Source organism: Podarcis raffonei, chromosome 16 (assembly GCF_027172205.1).
Source record: "Podarcis raffonei isolate rPodRaf1 chromosome 16, rPodRaf1.pri, whole genome shotgun sequence".
NCBI lineage: Eukaryota > Metazoa > Chordata > Lepidosauria > Squamata > Lacertidae > Podarcis > Podarcis raffonei.
The window spans coordinates 9,554,966-9,580,349 of record NC_070617.1 but is presented as its reverse complement, the minus strand read 5'-3'; the positions used below and the strand labels follow the sequence as shown (position 1 = coordinate 9,580,349).

The 25,384-nt window shown below is 50.6% G+C and overlaps 2 protein-coding genes across 3 annotated transcripts in view; both read right to left on the bottom strand.

The window, feature by feature from the left end:
• SLC50A1 (solute carrier family 50 member 1) overlaps positions 1-25,384 on the bottom strand; it is a 266,552-nt gene that overhangs the window by 194,088 nt on the left and 47,080 nt on the right. The window lies entirely within an intron of this gene.
• Positions 299-25,367, bottom strand: TRIM46 (tripartite motif containing 46). Of its 2 annotated transcripts, none has more exons than XM_053368424.1 (10): positions 25,164-25,367; positions 18,732-18,987; positions 16,839-17,185; positions 15,226-15,369; positions 12,992-13,087; positions 10,900-11,153; positions 9,184-9,305; positions 5,148-5,447; positions 3,060-3,357; positions 299-1,709 (listed from the first exon to the last, which is right to left on the bottom strand). In XM_053368424.1, exons 1-10 carry the CDS (start codon positions 25,224-25,226, stop codon positions 1,334-1,336), a joined length of 2,256 nt encoding a protein of 751 aa, XP_053224399.1. In that variant the 5' UTR covers positions 25,227-25,367; the 3' UTR covers positions 299-1,333. The 2 variants fall into 2 exon arrangements, with proteins under 2 accessions (XP_053224399.1, XP_053224400.1); XM_053368425.1 differs by lacking the exon at positions 25,164-25,367 and adding an exon at positions 24,499-24,727.

Here is a 25,384-nt window from a genome sequence, read left to right as displayed (position 1 = left end):
GAATAATAGTGGAAACCGTAGTATCATGTTCTGGGTGCGAAATGAGGCTTCCTTAGGGAACAGTGAGGAGATCTCAGGAGTGTTAAGGATCCATTTTAGGGATCTTCATGGAGAAGCAACATGCAGAAAACAAATGCAGTCAGTCAGAAGAGAGCCGGGTGCGATTCACCGTTCCATTTAATGTTTTTTTTTAATATCACAACAATCCTGAAGTGAACAGGCAGATCTACACTATAAAATCTTAAACCTGCACGAAAACAGTTTTGATTGCCTTAGTTCACCCCTGCCCACCCCCCTCTGTCCCACCCACCTCCCTTTCTCCCCCATGGAGGGGGACTCTCAATTCCCCCCCCCCCCAACAGGGGTGACTTATTCATCCCGTTGCCCTTTCACACCCTTTGCCAAAAATCCAGAAATCCACGGTTTGCAAAACCCAAGACAGATTGGAAAAAACAGACTTTGACATCATGTAGACAAGATAAGAGATGGGACTTGATCCAAAAATGAGGAGGGTGAGGCACCTGTGAGGCCTTGCAAGACTTGCAAAGTTGGGGAGGGGGCTCTTTGGAAGGGGAGAGCTTTAAAAAACATTCAGTTCAAAATTGGAGTCAGACCAGGAGAGACGCGACAGGTGCCAATCACCCCGTCGCTGGTGGTGGGGTGTCGATGGAAAGATGTAGGGGGAAGAGCACAGATCGATTACAGAGTTTAAAAAAGGGAGATTGTGTGTGGTTAAAAACATCCCTAATTCGTCCATGCATCAAACGAAACATCCTTACCTTCTCCACAGATGAAAATTCCTGCCCCACAGGGAGCTGGTTCCTTCAGAGTCTTTGGGGCAAGCATCCCAACTGGGAGAGCGCCCCCCACCCCAAGGCACAAGGACACGGAGGGACCAGAAAAGATGTTGGGGCGTAGCGGGGGTAGGAAAAACAAAGGACCTGATGAAACAGAAAGACATTCCTGCCCCCCACAAGCACACACCGTGCAGCTTATGGGGACAGCACCCCGCTCTGTCCCGTCCCTGTTCCCCACAAAATTATCTCCACAGCAAACGTTCTACGAGGGGAGGTCTACGACAGGATTGCGGTCTTTCGAAAGGCAGAGTCTCTTCTATCCGCTGGAAGGTCCATCAGCCAGCCAGGCGGGGCAAATCTCAGTATGGCCCGCGAGCGCAAGGGCGGCCATTTTGTTGTAGGCCCCGGGCATCCTCCGCCGCTTTCAACAGGCGCTCGGAGGCCCGTTTAGCGGGAGGGATGACTGTTCTCGTGCACCAGAGGCCGCCTCCCGCTCGGTTTCCGCCTCCCTCGCGCCAAGAGATGCCAAGAGACGCTCAGTCCATCTTGGAGAAGCCGCCGATGGTGACCTTCCGCTCCTGTCGGTTGGCCACCAGCTCCTGGAGGTGCAGGGCGCCGCCGCCGATGAAGCAGAAGGCGGGGCAGACGGGTCCCGAGCAGTCGATGCCACACTCCCAGAGGCTGCGGAAGGAGACGGCGTCGAAGAACGTCACCTTGCCCCGCTCGTAGTCCAGGCAGATGCCCACGCGAGGAGGCAGCGGCACAGTGCAGTTGCCGGGGTCCCGCGAGGTCAGCGCCACGCCATGCGAGAGGAGGATCTTGCCCATGCCGATGGTCAGGAAGGCAAAAGGCGGCGCCGTGTCCAGGGTGGTGTCTTCGGCGCCGCTGTCATGGCCGCTGTCGGGGTCGTATCTGAGCCGCAGGAAACGAGGAGGCAAGGGGAGAGGAGGAGTTAGGCCTCAGAGCAACAAGTCCGACGGCACATGAGCCTAGGAAGTTGGCTCGCACCGTGGTCAAGGCCCCAGCCCCCTGGGAACCTCAGGGTCTTACTTACCATGGGAGCTGGAGTCCAAGAACTACAGTTCCCACCAGCTCCCATCAGCCCCCAGCCAGCCTGGGCCGAAAGATAAGCCTTCGCAAGAAGTGACTGACGGTTAATCATCATCATCATTTATTTCTTATACGCTGCCCATCTGGCTGGGCTGCCAGTCAGATCGGACACCTCCCAACAAAATATAAAGGGACAAAGCAAACATTTAAAAACTTCCCGAAAACAGGGTTGCTTTCAGATGATTCTAAAAGTTGTACAGTTATTTATCTCCTTGAAGGAGCGTCTCCACCCTCATCGATCAGTTCACACAGTGAGGTCCAGGACTGAGGGCCTTCTGGCGGTTCCCTCCCTCTGAGAAGTGAAGTTACAGGGAACCAGACAGAGGGCCTTCTCACAGTGGTGCCCGCCCTGTGGAACGCCCTCCCATCAGATGTCGAGGAGATAAAGAACTATACAACTTTTAGAAGACATCTGAAGGCAGCCCTGTATCGGGAAGCTTTTAATGTTTGACATTTTGCAGTGTTTTTATTATGCTGGAAGCCAGCCAGAGTGGCTGGGGCAACCTAGTCAGATGGGTGGGGTACAGTATAATTATTATTATTATTATTATTATTATTATTATTATTATTATTATTATTATTCCAACTGGAAGGGGTCTTAAGGATCATCTAGTCCAACCCCCTGCAATGCAGGACTACGCAGCTCTCCCATATGGGGATCGAACCTGCAACCTTGGCGTTATCAGCATCATGCTCTAACCAGCTGAGCTATTGAAATATAGCAGTATTTCTATTGCAATATAACAATATTTCTGTTCCTGATCAATAAGCTGGTCAATATTGCAGTCAATATCCTAATACATATCCCTTCTGTATATACAGTCATACCTCGGGTTAAATATGCTTCAGAATGAATATTTTTGGGTTGCGCTCCGTGGCAACCCGGAAGTAACAGAGTGCATTACTTCCGGGTTTCACTGCTCACGCATGCACAGACGCTCAAAATGACGTGAAGCACATGTGTGGAAGTGGCGAATCGCAACCCGAGCATGCGCAGATGCGGGTTACATTCGCTTCAGGATGCGAACGGGGCTCCGGAACGGATCCCGTTTGCATCTAGAGGTACCACTGTATAAACTTTATGAAATTAAAAACACAATTTCTTTGAGAAAACCTGCCCCTCTTCCCCCCTCCGGAACAGCCGCTGCTCACCTGGGGCTCACCACATCCTGGGGTACCTGGAACCACTCTTGCAGCTTGCTCTCTAGCCCGACGCCCACCTTGACCAGGTAGGAACTAGGGTCCACGCAGCAGGCCCAATAGCTGCGCCCCTGGGTGACGGCCACGTCCCCGATCACCAGGTCGATCGACAGGTGGCAGCTGGTCATCAGCCGCTCTGCAGCAAAAAGCATGGGCAGCCCTGGCACACTCCGGACAGCCCGCTGGTCCTTGCTGATCGCCAGGCGCTCCCGGTTGAACCCCCACCGGTTGTCCAGGAAGAAGTTCAGCACTTGGGAGAAGGCGAAGGTGGGAGGCGGGCAGAAGGAAAAGGAGGAGAAAGAATCTTAACTAGGAAGAACCCGTCCCCCCAAAAAAGCTGCTGAGGTGTAGAAACTTTAGACACATCGACACTTTAAGCAGCCATGATTCTCCCCCAAATAACTCTGGGAACTGTAGTTTATCAAAGGTGCAAAAAGTCATTAGGAGGTCCCTATTCCCCACCACAGAGCTACAATTCCCAGAGTTCCCTAGGAAGAGGCACTGATTGTTAAACCACTCTGGGAAGTTGGAGTCCTGGGAAGGGAATAAGGGTTCTCCTGACAACTCCTAGCACCCTTAAAATATTAGAGTTCCCAGGATACTTTTTGGCTTTCTAAAGTGGTCTGATGTTGCTTTAAACCTACAGTGCAGATGGGGCTCATTCATTCATTCAAATATTTGTATACCGCTACATCATTTAAAAATAGCCAAGCGGTTTACAGCAATAAAACCGTAAAACTGTGAACCACCCCGATGAAGGGCTGTATACAAATTCAATAAACAAGAACAATAAAACAAGAACCGTACAGGACAGTGGAATCTTGTTTCTTGAGCGGCTTAGTTGTTGAACAACTCGGAACCTGAATGCTGTAAACCCGGAAGAAAGTGTCCCGGTTTGCAAACTTGTTTTGGAAGCTGAACATGCTCCGATTTGAGTGCCACACTTTCTTTCTGAGTGCCACATGCTGAGGACTGTCTGCTTATGCTATTTATTTTGCATTTTTGTGGCTTTTTTCTGTTTTAGTGACTATGTGGAACCCAGTTCAGCTACTGATTGATTGATTGACTGCGGAAATGGATAAAAGCTGCAAAGCCACTTTAGACAGTGCAGGTAAGGGGGAAAAATACATGTTCATTTTTATCATCTACAATACTGTTTCATTGATTTTACAGTACAGTGCATTGTTTATTGCTTTCATTTTATGGATCAATGGTCTCGTTAGATAGTAAAATTCATGTTAAATTGCTGTTTTAGGGGTTGTTTTTAAAAGTCTGGAACGGATTAATCGGTTTTGCATTACTTCCTATGGGAAAGCGCACCTTGATTTTGGAACGCTTTAGTTTTGGAACGGACTTCCAGAACGGATTAAGTTTCAGAACCAAGGTAACAATATAAAACCATTAAAAGAGGTTTAGAACATTTTTCAAAAGTTTGAAACAGGCATGAATTAACCATTGGGGAAGGACGCATTCTTCGTCGCCTGCCTGGTGGGATAGGAAAGTTTTCGGCAGGCTTTTCAAAGAAGAAGAAGAAGAAGAGTTTGGATTTGATATCCCACTTTATCACTACCCAAAGGAGTCTCAAAGCGGCTAACATTCTCCTTTCCCTTCCTCCTCCACAACAAACACTCTGTGAGGTGAGTGAGGCTGAGAGACTTCAAAGAAGTGTGACTGGCCCAAGGTCACCCAGCAGCTGCATGTGGAGGAGCAGGGAATCAAACCCGGTTCACCAGATTACGAATCTATCGCTCTTAACAACTATGCTCTTAACCACTACACCATGCTGGCACAGAAGGTGTCTCCTGAATCTCTAGGGGCAGATAGTTCCACAGGACCGGGCTGGCGGCTCTAAAGGCTCGGTTTCTCGTCGTTGCCAACTCGGGAAAGGGCCAACGACATACCTGCAGATAATCTCGGTGATCGAGCTGATCCCCAAAGGTCCCCTGGACCCAAAGAACCTTGAAGTGGCTCAGTATTTCCAGGTAAACATGCCCTGGTTGTCAGAAAGACAGACTGCCTATATTTTTAGGAGGGTCTTACCGGGCGCTGGCGGCGTGTGCAGGTAGATGTCCTCGCTGTAGTCTCCGAACCCGGCCTTGTTGTACCCCTTGACCCGCAGGACGTAGACGCAGTCGGTGTCCAGGTACTCCACCATCGCGCTGGTGCCACGCACCTCCTCGCGGCGCTGCCACAGCTTGAGGGCCTTCCCTTTGGGCTCGGCGCGCCGGAACTCCACCGTGTAGTGCCAGGCGGACGGCGAGTGCTGCGGCAGGCGCCAGCAGAGGAAGATCTGGTCGTAGGCGTAGGTGCGCTGCGTGTCGATCACGGGGGCCTCCGGCGCTGCGGTGGGGGAGAGAGAGAAAGAAGGAGGGAGAGGGGGCAAAGACAGGCGATGTCAGGCGCCGCCGCGGACAACAGGCGACGGGCGCTCTGCACGGACCGACAGACAACCGGCTACAGGCTAATGGGGTTCCAGAAGGCGAAAAAACGGGGTGGGGAGGAGAGCTGTCGGGAAGACGGGGCAAGCTGCTGAGAGACTCCGGGGAGCAGAAAGAGGCTGAGTGCGAGAGTTGGGGAGCAGGGTGGGAAGGGAAAGGGGGAAGAAAGAGAGGAGGAGGAGAGGAAGAGCGGTGGCGTCGAGGCAGGAGGAGACAGACCATGGCTGGATAGACACGGAAGAGAAGGAGAGAGCTGAGGCGATATGGTGGTGGCCTTGAGAGGGCCAGGACATCGATGGAGAGGACTGGGGAGCCAGATATGAGTTTCCCCCACTTCTGCCGTAGGACCCCAAAAATGAATAGAAGGGGACTGAATGATTGCCACAAGTCCCTTTGAGTTGCTTTCAGTAAAAAATGAAGCGACTAGTAAGTTTCATTCGGCCCAGAAAGTGAGGTCCATCGCCGAGGGCCTTCTGGTGGTTCCCTCACTGCGATAAGTGAGGTTACAGGGAACCAGGCACAGGGCCTTCTCAGTAGTGGCGACCACCCTGTGGAATGCCCTCCCAGCAGATGTCAAAGAGATAACTGTCTGACTTTTAGAAGACATCTGAAGGCAGCCCTGTATAGGGAAGTTTTAAACGTTTGAAGTCTTACTGTATTTTAATTCGCTTGAAGCCGCCCAACGTGGCCGGGGCAACCTTGTCAGATGGGCAGCATATAAATTATTATTATTATTATTATTATTATTATTATTATTATTATTATTTCTTGGTGATGATGGGGAAAGAGAAACAAACCCTTTTGGAAACAAAGTATGCAACTTACACTGCAGTCCACTGCAGGAATTGTTCCCACTGCATTCAGTGGGGCCTAGAAAGGCAACGCGAGCTAATTAACCTCAGATTTTTTTGATCAGTTTGTTGGTTAAATTGGAAGAAGACTGTAATATTTTGCAGAGGAGGGAGGTGATTTTCAAAAACAAGATTCAGGAGGTCGTATCCTGTGTTAGGCCCCATTGAAAAATGGATGGATATGACATTTGTTTCAATGCGTGTAAAAATTCAGTTAGATGTAACCTGGGACCTCTAAAATGAAAAGGGTGAAGGAAGAAAGCCAGAGAATTAAAAGGGTATTATCCATGTTTTTGTTTGGGCACCAGGGGGTAAAGCTGCTTGCGAGTCCTGGCCCCTTCAACCCAGACTGCTAATGGTCAAAAAATCAAAAAGTGTCTTCTTCTGAGAGCCCCACTTCGCTCTGGGTGGCCCCAACCCAGGGTGATGCAGGATTACCTCAGCCCTGTCCAGGCAAACCCTGGATCGACCCCATTCGGTTCAGGATCTGGGATTTGTCTAACGCTGGTACACAGCCCTACACAGCCTCAATTCTCCCCAACTGGTGTTCAGAGGCCTAATGCCTCCCTTCGATGATTTTGCTGTTTATGTCCTCCAGAACACAACAGAGCTCTGCAAGCTACAGGAAGTCTCTCTCCGATATGGAACCATCTCCCTCGGGAGACGGTGGGCTCTCCTTCCTTGAAGGTTTTTAAGCAGAGGTTGGACGACCCTCTGTCATGGATGCTTTAGCTGAGATTCCTGCCTTGCAGGGGGTTGGACTAGATGAAACATGGGGTCCCTTCCAACTCTACCATTCTATGATTCAATGATATTTACACAGCTGAGGCAGCTCACCAACTCGCTCCTGGTATTTTGTCACCTCAGGCGACTGCCTGGCTTGCTTCCCAGGAATAAGGGTGACCCCCAGTTCAGACAGGACAGAAATGTTTAAACGAAAACCAGAGGTAGCCAACCCTCTAAGATTTTGCTTCCCTGCAGCCCCATTGCCTCCGGGGCTGATGGGACTTAGAATCCAGCAACATTTGAAGGGGCTGAATTGTGGACTAAACCCCTGAATTATACAATGGAGAGTTTTGGCAAAAGCCAAGATACAGTGGTACCTCGGGTTACAGACGCTTCAGGTTACAGACTCAGCTAACCCAGAAATAGCACCTCGGGTTAAGAACTTTGCTTCAAGATGAGAACAGAAATCGTGCGGCGGCAGCGGGAGGCCCCATTAGCTAAAGTGGTACCTCAAATTAAGAACAGTTTCAGGTTACGAACAGACCTCCAGAACGAATTAAGTTCTTAACCCGAGTACCACTGTATTGGGAGATAAGCTTTTGAGTTTTAAAAGAGCAGGGAAGAAATAAATTTGGTTGGGGGGCAAGGAAGGGGCAGTGAAGCACACAGGACCCCTAGAACTCTCTACTCCAAACCAGCACCCCTCTGTGTCATGTCTTGTGGAAGAAACTGAAACTATTTCGTTGTCCCAACCGTGAACGCTTACAGTGGTACCTCAGGTTACATACTCTTCAGGTTACATACACTTCAGGTCACAGACTCCGCTAACCCAGAAATAGTGCTTCAGGTTAAGAACTTTGCTTCAGGATGAGAACAGAAATCATACTCCAGCGGCAGCTGGAGGCCCCATTAGCTAAAGTGGTGCTTCAAGTTAAGAACAGTTTCAGGTTAAGAACGGACCTCTGGAACAAATTAAGTACTTAACCCGAGGTACCACTGTATTTGGACACCGTTGACAGCAAAACCTAAATAGAGAATCAGCGGTGAGCGGGAAGGAACCCTGCGACCGAGCAGTCTTTTTTTTTTTACTCTGCACGCGCTCAGAGGTGCTTGGCCCGGCCAGAGCATCTTGAGGACCCGAACCAAACCTAAGCCACACAGGAGGACGGGAGGATGCAGGCGAAGGATGCAGGATGGAGGCGCGAGGGCTGGCGATGGGGGCAGAGGGAGGAGAAAGAGAGAAGTGAGAGAGTGTCAGGCGGCTCAGGGAGGGCTGAGGTGGAGGGGGGTCGGCTGGGCGGGAGATGACTTGCCTCATTTTTTTACTTCGATGATGACTCAGCAGCAGCCAAAGCCTATAAACAAAGAGAGGTAAAGCAGGTCTGAGATGGGTCAACAGCCAGGCACGGGGCGGAGGTGGGCCGCTGGGGGGCGGGCGCTGCGCCTGGAATATCGGGTGGGCTATGGATCATGGGATGCAGGGGTCGCAGGTCGGGGGGGGTGAGATGGAGCTGACCAGGGCCAAGAATCCCAGGGTGCGGTCCAGAGGCGATGTGAGAGACGGGGTGCCGGGGGGATCGAACACCCACCCAGCCCACTTTGGGTCTGGAGGGGGATGCGTGAAGTGGGAATGGGGTGAAGCGGAATGGAAGAGGGGGGGAAACAGCCCCCATACTTACCCTCCGCGCCCAAGGGCCGTGATCTGTCAGATCGGCGCCACACAAGCTACCTTCCCTCGGAGGATCACAGCGCAGGCCAAGCCCCACTGTTAGGGGGCGGCCTGAGGGCTCCTGGGAGGGGGTCACCCCTCACAGGCCCCAGGCAAGGAGAAATTCGCTTGTCCTGCTACGATCAAAAACAAATCTGCGCCCGCTGCTTTTCACGCAAGGTTGGCGGTTCCTTCGGCAAACCGGACCGGGTGAGGATTTCCTCCGGCGGAAACTGCACCGGAACGGAACGCGAGGGCAAGGCAAGGGTGCCAGGACCCTGCTGCCCCATCCCTTCGAGGCCCGCTTCCTACCACGCCAAAGCCCCCTTGGCCGCCGCACGTCCCGTACGTACCTTTGATGAAGGTGAGGTCCGTGAGCAGCTTCAGCTCTCGGCTCACATCCACCTGGAAGTGGCTGAAGGACGAACTGGCTGCCGGGCGGAAGACCTGGAGGGAGTCAGTCGCCCGGACGATCCTGCCGGCGGGTGGGGTGGGGGGTTTGGTGGAAGGAAAGAGGGGGTCAGGCAAAGAGGAACAGTTTCCCAAGGCAGATCCGAGGCCTACTGTCCTGGCCAGCCTCGCGTCCTCTGGGTGCTGGGCGCTACGATTCCCATCACCCTGACCCATTGGCTACCCGCGCTGGGGGTGATGGGAGAGAGCCCAACAGCACCCAGAGGGCAAAGGTCAGGTGAGGCTGAACTGCGGTAGAGATACACACTTCTCTTCAATATATCTGTACTATTTTCATCGATTGTGCTCAGGGGTCATTCAGACGTGGGGAATATTGCATTAGTTTTCCGAACTACAGTGGTACCTCGGGTTATATGCGCTTCAGGTTACAGACTCTGCTAACCCAGGAATATTACCTCGGATTAAGAACTTTGCTTCAGGATGAGAACAGAAGTCATGCAGCGCCGGTGCTGCGGCAGCAGCAGGAGGCCCCATTAGCTAAAGTGGTGCTTCAGGTTAAGAACAGTTTCAGGTTAAGAACAGACCTCCAGAACGAATTAAGTTCTTAACCCGAGGTACCACTGTACAATGTTTTTTTAATGTTCATTTTGCGCCCCAGTACCTGTTGCATAACAGAACCACGGCTTTTTGACCGATGTACTGGCATGTTGGCCTGAATTTTTATTCACACCACTGGACGCACCACATGACGAAACAACAAAAGGTATTGGGCCACGTTGCTATCTCTCAACACAACAACAAAACTCTCGTTCCGCACATGCCTGCTTCTGTTATTCCCCCACTAAAGGCATTAAAAAACTGCATTCCAGTCTGATTCCAGCTAACTACCTGACATTCAGAAGACATCTTAAGGCAGCCCTGTTCAGGGAAGTTTTTAATCTGTGATATTTTAGTGTATTTTTGGTTTCTATGGAAGCCGCCCAGAGTGGCTGGGGAAACCCAGCCAGATGGGCGGGGTACAAATAATAAATTATTATTATTATTATTATTATTATTTTCCTACTCATATTGAAATACTGCCCCTCAATGAGGCCAAACTTTCATCAGCAAAATACCACACACCCACATTCCACACTGCTTCACACATTAAACGCTCGCTTCCGTCTGAGACTCAGGAAACACCACGACAGGAAATGAGGCCGCCATCGGAGGTAGCAACGGAACTGACGATTCAGCGTGCTAGAGAAGAAACTAAAAATTTAATTTTTTTTAGTTTCTTTTCTCAATTGATTCACAAAATGTTTAGGGGTACATGTACCCCTGCGTCCCCTCAGAAAAAAGCACTGGCATAATGAAGGAATACCGACCCGCCATAAGAAACCCCTCGAAAGCTGACACTTGTTGCTCGATTTTTCTACCAGAGCTAACTGCCAAACTTTCCAACGCCACATGGTGGCAGGTGCTCCTTCCAGAAACTTCCAGTGCTAGGTTCCTCACCTAGCTGCCGACAATAACTGACCAGTAAGACGTTAAGAAACGCACGTTTGTGTTACCTGCCAAGAAAAAGTTGAGGGAAGCAAGCTCCTGGGGATTTAGCTCTCTCCCATTATGGCACAAACTTCCCTGGGTGCCATTTTAAATTTGTCGCGTCCACATACCTGTTATGCAGCTGTTTGGCAGCCTGGACAAAGCAGGGTTGGTCCGTCTCCTTGAGCACCTCCTGGGTGTAGCCCACCATGCCGGAGTTCTCCATCATGGCACGGTGTTCGTGCAGCTGCGCTCGCAGGTTGGAGACACGGTCCTGCCGACACTCCTCGATGGCGTTGAGCAGCGACGACTGCTTCTCCTCCAAGAGGGCGCTCAGGCCGCGCATCAGCCGGGCCACTTCCTCCTTGGCCTGGGCACCATTCGCCTGCAGGGAGGTAAAACATGTGGGGACTGCGTTCAGGGAGGCAGTAGGAGATATACAGTGGTACCTCGGGTTACAAACACTTCGGATTACAGACTCCACTAACCCGGAAATAGTACCTCAGGTTAAGAACTTTACCTCAGGATGAGAACAGAAATCGCGTGCCGGTGGCAGTGGGAGGCCCCATTAGCTAAAGTGGTACCTCAGGCTAAGAACGGACCTCCGGGACAAATTAAGTTTGTAGCCAGAGGTACCACTGTATTGTTTATTAACATCCTTCCTAACTTGCGCTAGCAAGTTCCTCAACTTAGCAGAGTTTCGCACTCCCCTTTTAAATGCACGGCAAGTAGCTGGTTGCAGGCTTGTGTAAGCCTCTTACTATTAGGTTCCTGGTAAGTTCCCTTATATCCCTCTTAAAAGAAAAAACACGCCACAATCTTGAGTAAAGCCAATAAAAGTTTACTCACATTCAGTTCACAGTTGGATCCCTGAAGGCAGACTTAGTTACAAAGTATATACATGTGGATCTATCCCATGTGGGGATAATCCCAGTGTCCTCTGTTGGCTGCAAGCCAACAGAGCATATCTAGCTAAAAAGCTGCTCCAACGATGGAGGAAGTCAAAGAGAGAGAGTGTTGCAGCGTGCCTTGTCCTTTTGTTACCTGGACAGGTGAGGTCACGCCCACCTCTAGTCACATGCAAAGGAAGTATGTCCCAGCCAGGAGGAAACAGGAAGTTTTCGACTGGCTGGGCCAAACATTCCCCCGCATGTCCACTCTAGGAAAACAAGGAATGTTGTACTTGACTGCTACTTATGTGTCACATCCCACAAAACAGAGGACAAAAAGTGGTGGCGGCGGCAGCTCTCTGGTTTGCAGAGGGGCACCTGTGGCTCTGCTCCTTGTTCAGCTACTAGAAGGGACACCAAGGATCATTCAGGAATCCCAGCTGAAGACTCCCTGACAGATGGTCATCCAGACTCTCTTTAAAACCCTCCAGCGGATAGGAGTCTGCCACATTCCGAACGAGTCAGTTCCACTGTCAAACAGCTCTCACCGTCAGAAAGTTTTTCCTGGCGTTTAGTCAGAATCTCCTTTCTTGTCATTTGAATCCATTGGTTTTCGGCCCTACCCACCCCCAGAACAGCAGAAAACAAACTTGCTCCATCTCCCATGTGATAATTTTGGTGTTATTATTATGCAGTATAAACACCAACAACTGGGAAATATTGGCCTGCGAGCGCTCCAGTTGGAGAACAGCCTTTGCCAGTGGTGTTATGGGTTTTGAAGACGCTCGAACTCAGGACGCAAGGGAGACACGTGCTAAGAGGAAGGCACGCTGGGCAAACCCTCACCATGATCAACTCCCGCCCGGAAACCTATGTCCCCACTGTGGAAGGACGTGTGGATCCAGAATTGGCCTCCACAGTCACTTACGGACTCACTTTTGAAAACTGTGTTTATGGAAGACAATCTTACTCGGCTACGAGTGATCGCCAAAGAAGAAGAAGAGGATTATTCATATGCTGCCCATTTGGCTGGGTTGCGCCGGCCACTCTGCATGGCTCCCCACAAAATATTTAAAGCACAGCAAAATATCAGACATCAAAAACTTCCCTGTACAGGGCTGCCTTCGGATGTCTTCTAAATGTCATATAGTTATTTATCTGCTTGCCATCTGACACAATCGCCTGAAGACAGGTAATAAGAAGAACCACAGACTCTCTTTCTGAAACCCTTTAAAACATATTTGGGACGAGGAAACTGGAATGACAGATGGCCCCGCTCCATCGGAAGCGGGAAATGTGAAACAAGAACAATGGACGCGAGAGCAGTTTGTACCTCGGTGAGCCGCAGGGTCTCTTCCAGCTCGCTGATTTGGGCCTGGACTGTGTCCTGGTTGCTCAGAATGTAAGTCAGGCTTTTGGTCAGTTTATCCTGGATGTGCAAGGAAAAAGGGGTGGAGGAAAAGAGAGAGCGACGTGAGCAGCAAAGCGTTATGGTACACATTTGACACCAAGCTCTGAGAGATTCCCGATTCTGCCACCCCCACCCCACCCGATCCCTTGAGAGTCACCCACTCCTCCTTCCTCTGCCTCCCCCGGCCCCACAGCCAACACACGCCACCGTTCCCCAAAGATACAGACCCAAAATACGCTGCTCAAGATGCGGCAGAGACTCGGACATTTGTGCCAAAGAGAACCAGAGTAGCAGTTAAGAGTGCTGAACTAGGACCTACAAGACCAAGGTTTGAATCCCTGCTCAGTCAGAAAACTGGCTGGGCAATATTGGGTTGTTTCATTGCTGGGACGTTTACTACGGAGGGAATGTCAAAAGGCGAAACGGGGGAAAGCAGGAAGAGGATACAATATTGAATTAAATGGGAGTCTGCATGATATAGTGAATTTCTGTTTAATTATAATTTGCTGATGTTTTGGGAGTTAACTTTACTGTTATATGTTAATAGATGATTGAATATTGCTTTATTCGATATAAGTCGTTGCATTTTAAAGTTTTATTGTTTTATTGTGACTTTTTTAATTGGATTAGATTATTTTAAGGTGTGCAATCTTTGTTGTTATATTTTGGTGCTGTAAACCGTCTTTGGTATAGCAATATAGAAAGACAGTATACAAATTAATAGTAAACTGAAATGGAATACAGGTGTAGACCACCCCGTCAGTCCATTACAACCTAAGCTGCTCCAGATTCCACAATTTGGATGGAAAGGCCATACCCCAGCCTGTTTTACAAGCAGAAGGTTCAACATACATATCTCTACACAGACCTGGGGGAAAGACTCCAGGCCTGAAACCCTGGAGAGCTTCTGCCAGTCAGTGTGGGCATTATTGAGCTAGGTGGACCAAAGCTTTGGCTCTGAATAAGGCAGCATCTGACATCCCTACCGAAGCCAACCCTATGAGCATGGAAATCTTAAGTGCTTCCTAGAGGGAGCCTGCTGCAGAGTGGCAGAACATGGCATCTGCTTTTGATTCCCGGCCTCTGTAGGTATACCTGAGAGACTTGCTGCCCAAAGTGCTGAAGAATGACTGCCAGTCAGTGTGAGTAGTATAAGGCAGTTTCCTATGCCCCTGTTTAAAACCAGCCCTTTAACTCAGAACCATGAGAACTAGAATCTTGCGGTCATATTTAAGAGAAGGGCCATAGGTCAGCAGGGCAGCACAGACAGGAAGGCACCAGGTTATTATTGATTGATTGATTGATTGATTGATTGACTGATTGAATTTATATCCCGCCCTATATCCGGAGGTCTCAGAGCAGTTCACAGAATAAAATCAAAATATGAAACCACAAAATGCATAATCAAAATAAAAACAACAACCCAATAACAACCCCCCAAAAAAATACATTTTAAAAAGGCACTGGATCCTCACAACATTTAAAGTACGACAATGAACAAACCTGGACAGGAGCCACTCGTTGGAAAGACCATGATCTCAGAAATGTCTGTGGCAATATTTATCAGTGAGGCGACACTAAGCTACATGGACCATTTGGTCTCACTCGCTATATGGCAACTTCCTTTTTTATTTTTAGATTTGCACTTCTAACAAAATCTTATTGATTTTCCAATTATTTTTTAACGTTCTCAATCAGATGTAATTAACCATAGAAAAAACAGACACAAGATTCCCTCGCATCTTTGGACCTCACTCCACCCTCCCAGGGGTTCCATGTTTAACATTTCCTGCTGCATATTTCATGTCCTCCATTTATTCCATTTATATTTTATATCATAAGTCTCTGTTAACTCACAAGTGTTATTTCAGTCCTGTTAAAGAGCTCAGCTGTTTACAGGTATAAAATAAATTTCCTCCAGTCTTTAGCAAAACCTCGGTTTTCCTGGTGTCTGATATTTCTAGTCATTTTCGCCATCTCAACATAATCCATCGGTTTAACTTGCCGTTCTTCTCTGGTGGGGACTTTTCCGTCTTTCCATCTCTGGGCCAGCAACTTCTCTACCTTCCTTTCTCAACTCAGCCATTTTATCAGAACCGGGCGGGCAGCAGAGGTGGGGATGAAGGAGACAGCTTAAATCCCACAGAAAGCCTCACCTTGAGGGCCTGGTAGGCGCTGACGACGGGCGAGATCTTGTGGCCCGTGTGCGTCCGGCGAACACGGCACAGCTGGCACACTAAGCGCTGGCAGCTCTTGCAGTAATGCGTCACCTCTTCCCGGTGCTCTGGACATGTCAGACCCTACACAGGACACAGAAGGAGGCAGGTTAGTCACGGTTTTACTTTGTTCGAAGTCCCTGACACTCGCGGACACAAACGCAGGCTTCCTAGTCTTTGTGGGGAGAGGACTTTCCCTTTGAATCCATTACTTTAAGACAGGAAGCCTCAGATCCAGAGGTCGCAAATGAACTGGAAAGCACCTACAAAGTGTGCATTAGTAGCTCTCTGTGAGGGGGAAAAGGCCTTCAGGAAAAGGAAACAAGACCAAGGAAGATTCCTAAGTCGTACCCTTGAGAAAGGCCCTGGATTGGGAGAAATGTGGGGGGAAACTTTGTGCGAAAACAGGGACACCCCCCCCAAGAGGCAGTGTGGTGCAGTGGTTAAAGTGACAGACTAGGACCTGGGAGAGTCCGGGGTTCAAATCCTGACCTGGCCATGAAACTCACTGGGTGGCCTTGGGCCAGTCACTGCCTCTCAGCCTAACCTACCTCACAGGGTTGTTGTTGTGGGGATTGAGGGAGAACCATGGAAGCCACCCTGGAGGAAATGTTGGGATATTATTATTATTGTTATTGTTATTATTATTGTTGTTGTTGTTGTTATCATCATCATCATCATCATCATCATCATCATCATTATATGCTGCCCATCTGACTGGGTTGCACCAGCTACTCTTGGTGGCTTCTGACATATATAAAGGCATAATGAAACATTACAAAAGGCTTCCCTAAACAGGGCTGCCTTCAGATGTCTTTTAAAAGTCAGATAGTTGTTTATTTCCTTGACATCTGATGGGAGGGCTTTCCACAGGGCAGGTGCCACTACCAAGAAGGCCCTCTACCTGGTTCCCTGTAACCTCACTTCTTGCAATGAGGGAACCGCCAGAAGGCCCTCGGAGCCGGATCTCAGTGTCCAGGCTGGACGATGGTGCTGGAGACACTACTTCAGGTATAGAGAGCCGAACTGTTTAGGGCATGGGTAGGCAAACTAAGGCCCAGGGGCCAGATCCAGCCCAATCACCTTCTAAATCCGGCCCACGGACAGTCCGGGAATCAGCGTGTTTTTACATGAGTAGAATGTGCCCTTTTATCTAAAATGCATCTCTGGGTTATTTGTGGGGCCTGCCTGGTGTTTTTACATGACTAGAATGCGTGCTTTTATTTATAATGCATCTCTGGGTTATTTGTGGGGCATAGGAATTCGTTCATTCCCCCCCAAAAAATATAGTTCGCCCCCCCCCAAGGTCTGAGGGACAGTGGAGCGGCCCCCTGCTAAAAAAGTTTGCTGACCCCTGGTTTAGGGCTTTAAAGGTCAGCGCCAACACTTCGAACTGTGCTCAGAAACGTACTGGGAGCCAATGTAGATCCTTTAGGACCGGTATTATATGGTCCTGGCACCAGCCTGGATTAGTTGCTGTTTCCAAGTCACTTTCAAATAAACAGCAAAGTCTTCCCTCCTGGCCCTCGGAAGAGTTGGGGGGAGCCCCTTACCTTGGGCCGGAACGTGAGCGTGGGTGGGGTGGGCTCGTGCTGGGCTTTCTGGGTACCCCACGGGTGATAGAGCTTAAAGCACTCGTTGCAGAAGCTGGATTTGCACTCGGTGCAGCCCTTGGTGGCCTCCAGCTGCGGCGGCTTGCAGAACTGGCACATGATGGCGGCGCTGACGTTGATGGTGTGGCGGTAGCGCTCCACCACCCTCTCCAGTGTCAGGTTGCGGAAGAGGCTGCCCAGGCCCCTCTCGCCCAGGTCCACATCCCTCTGGCACAGCGGGCAGGGGAAGAGCACGCTCTGGGGGTGCAAGAGGCCGCCTCGCTTGCGCCCCGGGTACGTGCCGAAACCTGCAAGCACAGGGACACCAGAACACAAGGCAAGGTGACGTTGCGCACACAGAAGATGCCTCCCCGGAAGATGCAGGAACTCCCATCAGCCTCGGGGAAACTGGCCCATGGGCAGGGCTGATGGGATTTGTAGTCCGGCAACATCCGGAGGGTCACAGGTTCCCCACCCCTGTCCCAGCCAATCAGGTGTGGGAACCTGCGAGCCCTCCCGGGTCTTGCTGGACTCCAACTCCCACCAACCACAGCTAGCATGGCCAACAGTCAGAGGTGATGGGGATTGTAGTCCATCGACATCTGGAGGGTCACAGGTTCCCCACTCCTGTCCTTGACGTGTGTCCCAGCCAATCAGGGATCACATATGAAATGTGGTCAGGGTTTGGCTTGGACGCTGAGGAGAGGTGGTTGGATACTGATGAGCGGCCACTGGGAGAAGTGGGGTTGGGAAAAGGGACCAGTGATCTGGGGGAGCCTGTAACAGCTAGGAAGCGAGAGGCAGAAGCAGGAGAAGCTGCAGGATTGGAGGGTGAAGAACAAGGGCAGGAGGAGAGAAAGATGGGTCAGGCTGGTGGAGAGTCACAGGCTTCCACACCTCCTCTCCTGCCTCATCTCTCCTACTCCACTGTCTCCCAGGACCATAAGAGGACTGAAGTGGGAGGATCAGAAGGCTAAAAGCAGGCGTAGTCTTCGCCTGCTTGCGTTCAGCTCAGATGGAGGAGATACACAAGCCAAAGTTAGAGACGGGGCCTCTCTGTTGCGGCAACAGCCTCATCGTGTGAACGCCAAGGAGTAGCTGAGAGACATAAGACTGATGGACATCCCTTTTCTTTGACAATAGTGAAATCCTTTCCCTGGACTCTCCTCGTCTGACCGTGGCATGTAAGCAGGTGTGGGGAACTTGTGGGCCCTCCAGATCTTGCTGATAACCCAAAGCCCCTCTTTCCACTTTCCTCCCACCCTGTTTCCCCAGTGCCAAATTTTAATTTGTAACATCCTTGGGGCAATGACCTGCCCTGTTGTGTTTGCAGCACAAACTGCAAACATTCCTACGGCCCAACCGCTTTTACCTTCAACCAGGTAAAGTTAAAGGTAAGGGACCCCTGGACGGTTAAGTCCAGTCAAAGGCGACTATGGGGTTGGTAGTGCTCATCTCGCTTTCAGTCCGAGGGAGGCGGCGTTTGTCCGCAGACAGCTTTCCAGCTCATGTGGCCAGCATAACTGAACCGCTTCTGGCACAACAGGACACTGTGATGGAAGCCAGAGCACACAGAAACGCCATTTACCTTCCCACCAGAGTGGTACCTGTTTATCTACTTGCACTGGTGTGCTTTCAAACTGCTAGGTTGGCAGGAGCTGGGACGGGGCAAACGGGAGCTCACTCCGTTGCGGGGATTCGAACCACGACCTTTGGATTGGCAAGCCCAAGAGGCTAAGTGGTTTGGACCACAGTGCCACCCACGTCCCATCTTCCACCAGGAGGGGATGCCCTCACCCTACGTGTCTGCCAGCCCGCCAGCAGAGGGCACCGCCACACCGCCCTCCTCCCCACCTGACTTGAGGAGTCGGTCCAAGCGCTCTGGCTTGGGGATGACCCGGCGGCCCAGGCGAGGGCTCCGCGTGGCTGGCGTGGAGGCCGGCGAGGTGGGCTCGGAGGTGGGGTCCGGACAGACGTAGCCTTGCTGCAGCAGGACCTCAGTGGCGCAGATGTGGCAGACATTGTGCATGCAGGGAAGCACCAGGGGCTGCTTGTACATCTCCTTGCACACCGGGCACAACAGCTCCCTCTCCATGTTCTTCATGCTAGTCTGGAAGGACAAGGAAAGAGTGGAAAGGAAAACAGGTTTCAAGAGAACAAAACCATGATTCCTGCAAATAGAGGCTGGTTCTAACTCAACACCAGTATTATAACCCCCCACAGAAGGGACCTAAGAGGTATGGGGCAACAGCAAGGGGTGCTGAGGGTATAAATGACTATCAGACTTTGAAAAGCTGGTATCGCTGGATCAATTTTGTTCAATTACTTAAGGCTGAATAGTTTTAATTGGCTTTTGAATGCATGTTCAATTAATTTTGTTTTGATCTGATTTACTGCCTGCGCCACTTTTCGTTCGAATGAATCCCAAAGCGGCTTACAAACAGTGAATAGCAATAACACAACACCACAAATGCAGCATAAATCCCACAGAACAATTAACAAATCATCAGCCTAACTGTTGCAACCTATAAAACACCGTTAGCAAAGCAACAACTACAAACACAAGCGGAGGGTGGCAATGAAAGCAAAAGTCGTCTTACACGATTAACGAACCAATAGGGCATTTAAAGGTAAAGGTAAAGGTACCCCTGCCCGTACGGGCCAGTCTTGACAGACTCTGGGGTTGTGCGCCCATCTCACTTAAGAGGCCAGGGGCCAGCGCTGTCTGGAGACACTTCCGGGTCACGTGGCCAGCGTGACAAAGCCGCATCTGGCGAGCCAGCGCAGCACATGGAAACGCCGTTTACCTTCCCGCCAGTAAGCGGTCCCTATTTATCTACTTGCACCCAGGGGTGCTTTCGAACTGCTAGGTTGGCAGGCGCTGGGACCGAGCAGCGGGAGCGCCTGGGACCGAGCCGCGGTGATTCGAACCGCCGACCTTTCGATCGGCAAGCCCTAGGCGCTGAGGCTTTTACCCACAGAGCCACCAAACAAGAATTAACAACGCTGATGAAATAGCAACCAAAAGAATAAACTGAGCACTGTTAAGTTCACACACTGAACACACCCTTTTTGTTCCTGTTTTGAATTTTATCGCGTTACCATCTTCCTTAGTGGGTCGTCATGCAAACCACTATTCAAAGAATCGCAGAATTGTAGAGTTGGAAGGGGCCACAGGGGTCATCTAGCCCAACCCCCTGCAATGTAAGAGGCTGCAGGAGGCTCGAACCCACAACTGTGAGATTAAGAGTCTCATGCTCTACCAACTGAGCTATCCTGACTGCTCTGAACAGTGCTTTTTGTAGGGGGCGCTGAGGATGTGTTTATGTAACCAAGGCATAAACGAAAAAGTTTGGGAACCACTGGCTTAAAGGAAGGATGGGGGGGGAGGAAATACAGGGCAAAATAATGAATAATTAAAAATAATAATTAAAAATAAATAATAATGATAGCGGCTTCCTCCTCTTCGACACTCTCAAAGAGTTTGCCCACCGCTCGCGACCTCCCCTTGCAATCTGGAGCAGGGGTTGCAGTCTCACCTCTCCCTGGCCAACCACAAGGCAGTGTTGTGCTACAGGGAACCAGGCACAGGGCCTTTTCGGTGGTGGCGCCTGCCCTGTGGAACGCCCTCCCATCAGATGTCAAAGAGATAAACAACTACCTGACATTTAGAAGACATCTGAAGGCAGACCTGTTCAGGGAAGTTTTTTATGTGTGACATTTTAATGTATTTTTAATCTTTGCTGGAAGCCGCCCAAAGTGGCTGGGGAAGCCCAGCCAGATGGGTGGGGTACAAATAATAAACTATTATTATTTTTTTTATTATTGTGCTGCCCGTAGGAAGAACAGACCAACGGTGCGCCTTAGAACACTTCCCAGAATCCTTTGCAACATGCTTTGTTCCATGGCCAACGTGCAGGGGTGGCAAAAGTTTCCCTGCAGAGGCTAAGGGAAAGGATCCTGGTTGCTAGTTGCAATTATACCCCCCACGCACCCCGCTGCCGCCCCCCCCAACCCCAAAAAAATACAGGCTCTGCCTTGAGATTTATATTCATCTCTTCAGGCTATGAAGTCTGAAGTCGCTAAAATAGCATCACCCACGCACAAGGTTTGTAAATGTACCCAAACCAAAAAAAGTTTAGCGAGAAGGGGGGGGCCTAGCTGGGGGGCAGGGAATACAACAGCACAAGGACTGAGCATATTCACTGCGCCAACTAACTGTTGCGAAGAGTGGGGAAGGGAACAAAAAACTGAGAGAAGGAATGGAATGGAGCCTCTGGCTGGCTGGGATCCTGAACAAAAATGGCAAATTTTGTGGCATATCCCATCTGTATAAGTATTAATATACAGTGGTACCTCAGGTTACATATGCTTCAGGTTACATACTCCGCTAACCCAGAAATAGTGCTTCAGGTTAAGAACTTTGCTTTAAGATGAGAACAGAAATTGTGCTCTGGGGGTGCGGCAGCAGTGGGAGGCCCCATTAACTAAAGTGGTGCTTCAGGTTAAGAACAGTTTCAGGTTAAGAACGGACCTCCGGAACAAATTAAATACTTAACCCGAGGTACCATTGTATCATATTTGCAGTAGTAGTAAGTATTCTGCATTTGCTGTCACGCATAGGGTGTGTCTCATATGCATCGTCACAACGACCCTGTGGGATAGGCAAAGCAGAAATCAAATGACTGGCCTAAGTGCATCCATTAAAGCTTTGGGGGTTGCATGCGACTCAAAAATTTGCCAGCGTCCGCCCACGGGTGCAATGAAGCCCTTGAGGTCTTTCCTTGGCGCCCACAAGGCTTCTGACCACACACACACACACACACACACACACACACACACTCCTTCAGAAGAGCATAGAGATGAAGGAGGAAGTTGCAAGAGTGGCACTCTTTCCCACTTCCTCTTTCAGCTCTATGTGCTTTCCATGTGCTTAATTTACCGCTTCCGACTTTCACCCGGATCCCTTCAAAATGGCTGCATTTTCTGTCTCTTGGCGGGTGCAGCAGGGAGGAGATTTGGGGGACAACAGACCAGGAAGGGAGGCGACACCCGTGATGTTCACTCAAAAATGCAAATGTGCCCACATGCCTAAAAAGGTTGCCGACCCCTCTAACCACTGCTCCGTGCTACCTCACTAATAATGCTTAGCTGTCCTGCTTCACGTGTCTTCAAAGGGTCTCATTAACCCGCCCCCCAACCACCTTGTAAACCAGGCCGCTGTTTAATATCCCCATTTTGCAGATGGCGCTACAGGAGTTGAGGCACAGAAATTTGCATCAGGGAACTTGCGGACCTGGGAACGCTGCGCAGTTCAGTTTTCCTTCAACCATTACACTGCAGTGTTTGTCCTCAGAAAATAACAAGAAGACCTGACCAGTGACCCATCTAGTCCAGCATGTACTAGGATTTGGGTTCGAATCCTTCTTGAGTCACAACGGCCGACCAGATGCCTCAAGAAAGATTCGAACCCAAAAGAACTCTCCTTGCCTGTGTTTTGTAGAAAATGGGATTCAAAAACGTTACTGCCTCTGACCATGGAACCCCCTAGGCATGTACAGAGGGCCAGTCTCACTCTTGAGGCACCCCAGCAAGATTGCATGTGTCATGAAAGGGAGAAGTGGCAGAAACATGAGTACAATATGAGCCAAGCTTTGAGACTATGTACAGCTCCTTCACTCCCACTCTAGACTATGTTACAAAATAAGGTGCCTTATGCAGAGTCGCACCACTGGTCCAACAAGCTCAGCACTCCCTGCACTGACTGGCAGCAGCTCTCCAGGGTTTTGGACAGGGGAGATTCCCAGTCTTCCTTGGCAATGCTAAGATCCTTGGTCAAGCTAAGGATCTTACCTGCTATTTATTTGACGACCCAATGATTTACACTGTAATATGAATAAATTGCTGAAAAGCCAGAGTGGTTTAATCAACCCCTCTTCCCAGGGAACTCTGGGAATTGTAGCTCTGTGAAGGGAATTGAGGTCTCCTAGCCACTCTCAGCGCCCTTAACAAACTACAGCTCCCAGAATTCTTTGGGGAAGCCATGACTGTTTAAAGTGGCATCATAGTGCTTTAAATGTAGGCTGTGGATGTGGCCTTTGTCTACTCAGATGTAAGACCCACTAAATTCAAGGGGGCTTACTCACTGGTAAGTGGAAGCAAGACTGCGTCCTTAGTTATAGGGTAGTAGTTAATAGCAACACTGCAATGGTTAGGCCTGCCATCCATCCAGATTTATCCAGACATTACCAGGAAATGCAACGCTTTGTCCTGGATTGCAGGCAAGTCAATCGTGGTCTTTTGGTGTTTTTGTAAAAAAAAAAAAGAAAGCTCAACAACTTTGGGGTCTTCCTAAAAGAAAGCTCAAGAACTTTTGGGGTGTCCTGGCTTTTACTTTTTGAAATATGGCAACCCTAGCATTGGTGAAGTCTTTTCAAAGGGTGTTGATACTGTGAGGTAGGGGCGATATCAATAATAGAAGCATGATTTATTTTTAAAAAAAATACATTCACACAGACATAAAATAGATTCCTAGAGTTTCTAGGGATTGAACCTGGAACCTTCTGAATGCAGGGCATTGTACTTAGCTACTGAGGTACGGACCTTCTATAATCCCGCCCCCCCAAAAAAAATCCATCAGGAATTTATTTATGTTCTTACAATATGCAGAGACATGACCATTAGCGAGAGAAACATCACTCATTTCTGGGGACAAAGAGATTTCCCAGAGGTCAATAAACTATATGTGCAAGGAGCATAGCGCCCACCTTGCATGCAGGAGGTCCTAGGTTCAATCCCTCAAAACTCCAGGCAGGGCTGGGAATGTCCCCTGCCTGAAACTCCAGAGCGCAGCTGCCAGTCCGTGTTGACAGTGCTGAGCTAGATACACCAATGGTCTGATTCAGTATAAGGCAGCTTCCTCTGCTCCTATTTAAATCAGGCCTTTCTCTACAAACAGGAGGAGTGGGGGTCTTCCTTTATTTGTAGAGGGTGGTCCATAGCTCGGGGGGGGGGGGGCAGAGCATCATCTGCTTTGAAAGTCCCAGGTTTCAATTCCTAGCATCTCCAGGAAGGGCTGTGTCTGAAACCCTGGAGAGCAGCTGCCAGTCAGTGCAGGGAATATACAGCAAGACTGTATAATGCTCCAAATCAGTGTCAGCCGCTCATGCCCGCCCACCCAGATTCCCCACTCGTGCAGCGCAAAGGCAGGGCCAGCCTGCTTTCCCCATCGCTGGGCACACAGGCTGGCGGGGGGCGGGGGTTAGGGAGAGAGAGACCCCGCCTCCCAGTTCTTACAGGCAGTTTGGCACCCAGCCCAGTCTCTGCTGCGTCCCATTCAAGGGCACTCTTGTCCTTTGGCCAGGGAGTGGGGTGGAGGGCGCTCTCCCCCTGCCCCAAAGCTGCATTGCCTTCCGCTCCGGCTGCCCAGCGATACAAGGCACCCGGGGAAGAAGGTGGTCCAAAAAACAGGAAAGAAACCCCAGCATCTGATCTTTTGCCAAAGAACCATTCATCTTGCAGCTTCCAGCCAAGGCTTCCCACCTAGAGATCTGCCGCCACGGGGCCCCAAAGGCATTTCCCTTCCCTGCCATCCATCCATCCCCAAGGGACGGGCACTCACCTTGCCCAACGCCCGCCTGGATGCCATCTCTCTTGGCAAGCGAGAAGGGACACACACACACATACACACACACAAAGCAGGAGGAGAGGGGAGGGGATGGATGGATGGATGGAGAAGGGCGGGGAGGGAGGGAGGGAGGGAGGGAGAGAGCCACAGCGGAGGCAGACGCTGGACCAGGCAGGCCCTGGCAGCCAGCCCTGGGAGGAGGTTGCCATGGCGACGGAGGGATGTGCTCGGATGCTCACAGCATCCTTCACTTAGCCCTGAAGAGAGTCCGGGGAAAAACTGATGGAGCTTCTGGGGGGGGGGAGGGAATGGGAGCGTCTAGGCTAGTTGTCAGCAGGGGAGGGGCAGCACCTATTTTATTTGCGGGGGGGGCTGATTTCCAGGTTTTTTTTCGGGGGGGCGGCTCTTTTGATCCCAGCGGCAGCAACATGGATCCCTCATCATGCCGACGCACTCGGGAGACAATGGGATGCCCATACTAGATCTCTCTTCCTCACACCCCGCTCCCGCAAAGCATCCCTTCTCATGGCATACAGACAGTCACCCCCACATCGGATGCACTAGATTGGGGTGTTTTCTCCCCACACCCTTTTTCTCTCGTCCCCCCCCCCGTTTTCTATCCCTTGCGTCGCCCACCCTCTTTGCCCCCCGGTTCTCACGCTGATCCGGACGAGGGCATCCATGATCGACGTGAAGGAGTGGAGGTCCTCGCCCTCGGCCATGACTCCCGGGGGGGACGGGGGGCTTCCGGCCTCCGCACCCCCGCGCCGCCCCGGCAGCGCTTCGCAAACGCCTCGGTCTATTGCGGCCGAGAGCCGGGCGAGCCGTCGGGGAGGGAGGAGGAGAGCCAGCAACGCGCATGCTCCTCCGGAGAGGCTCG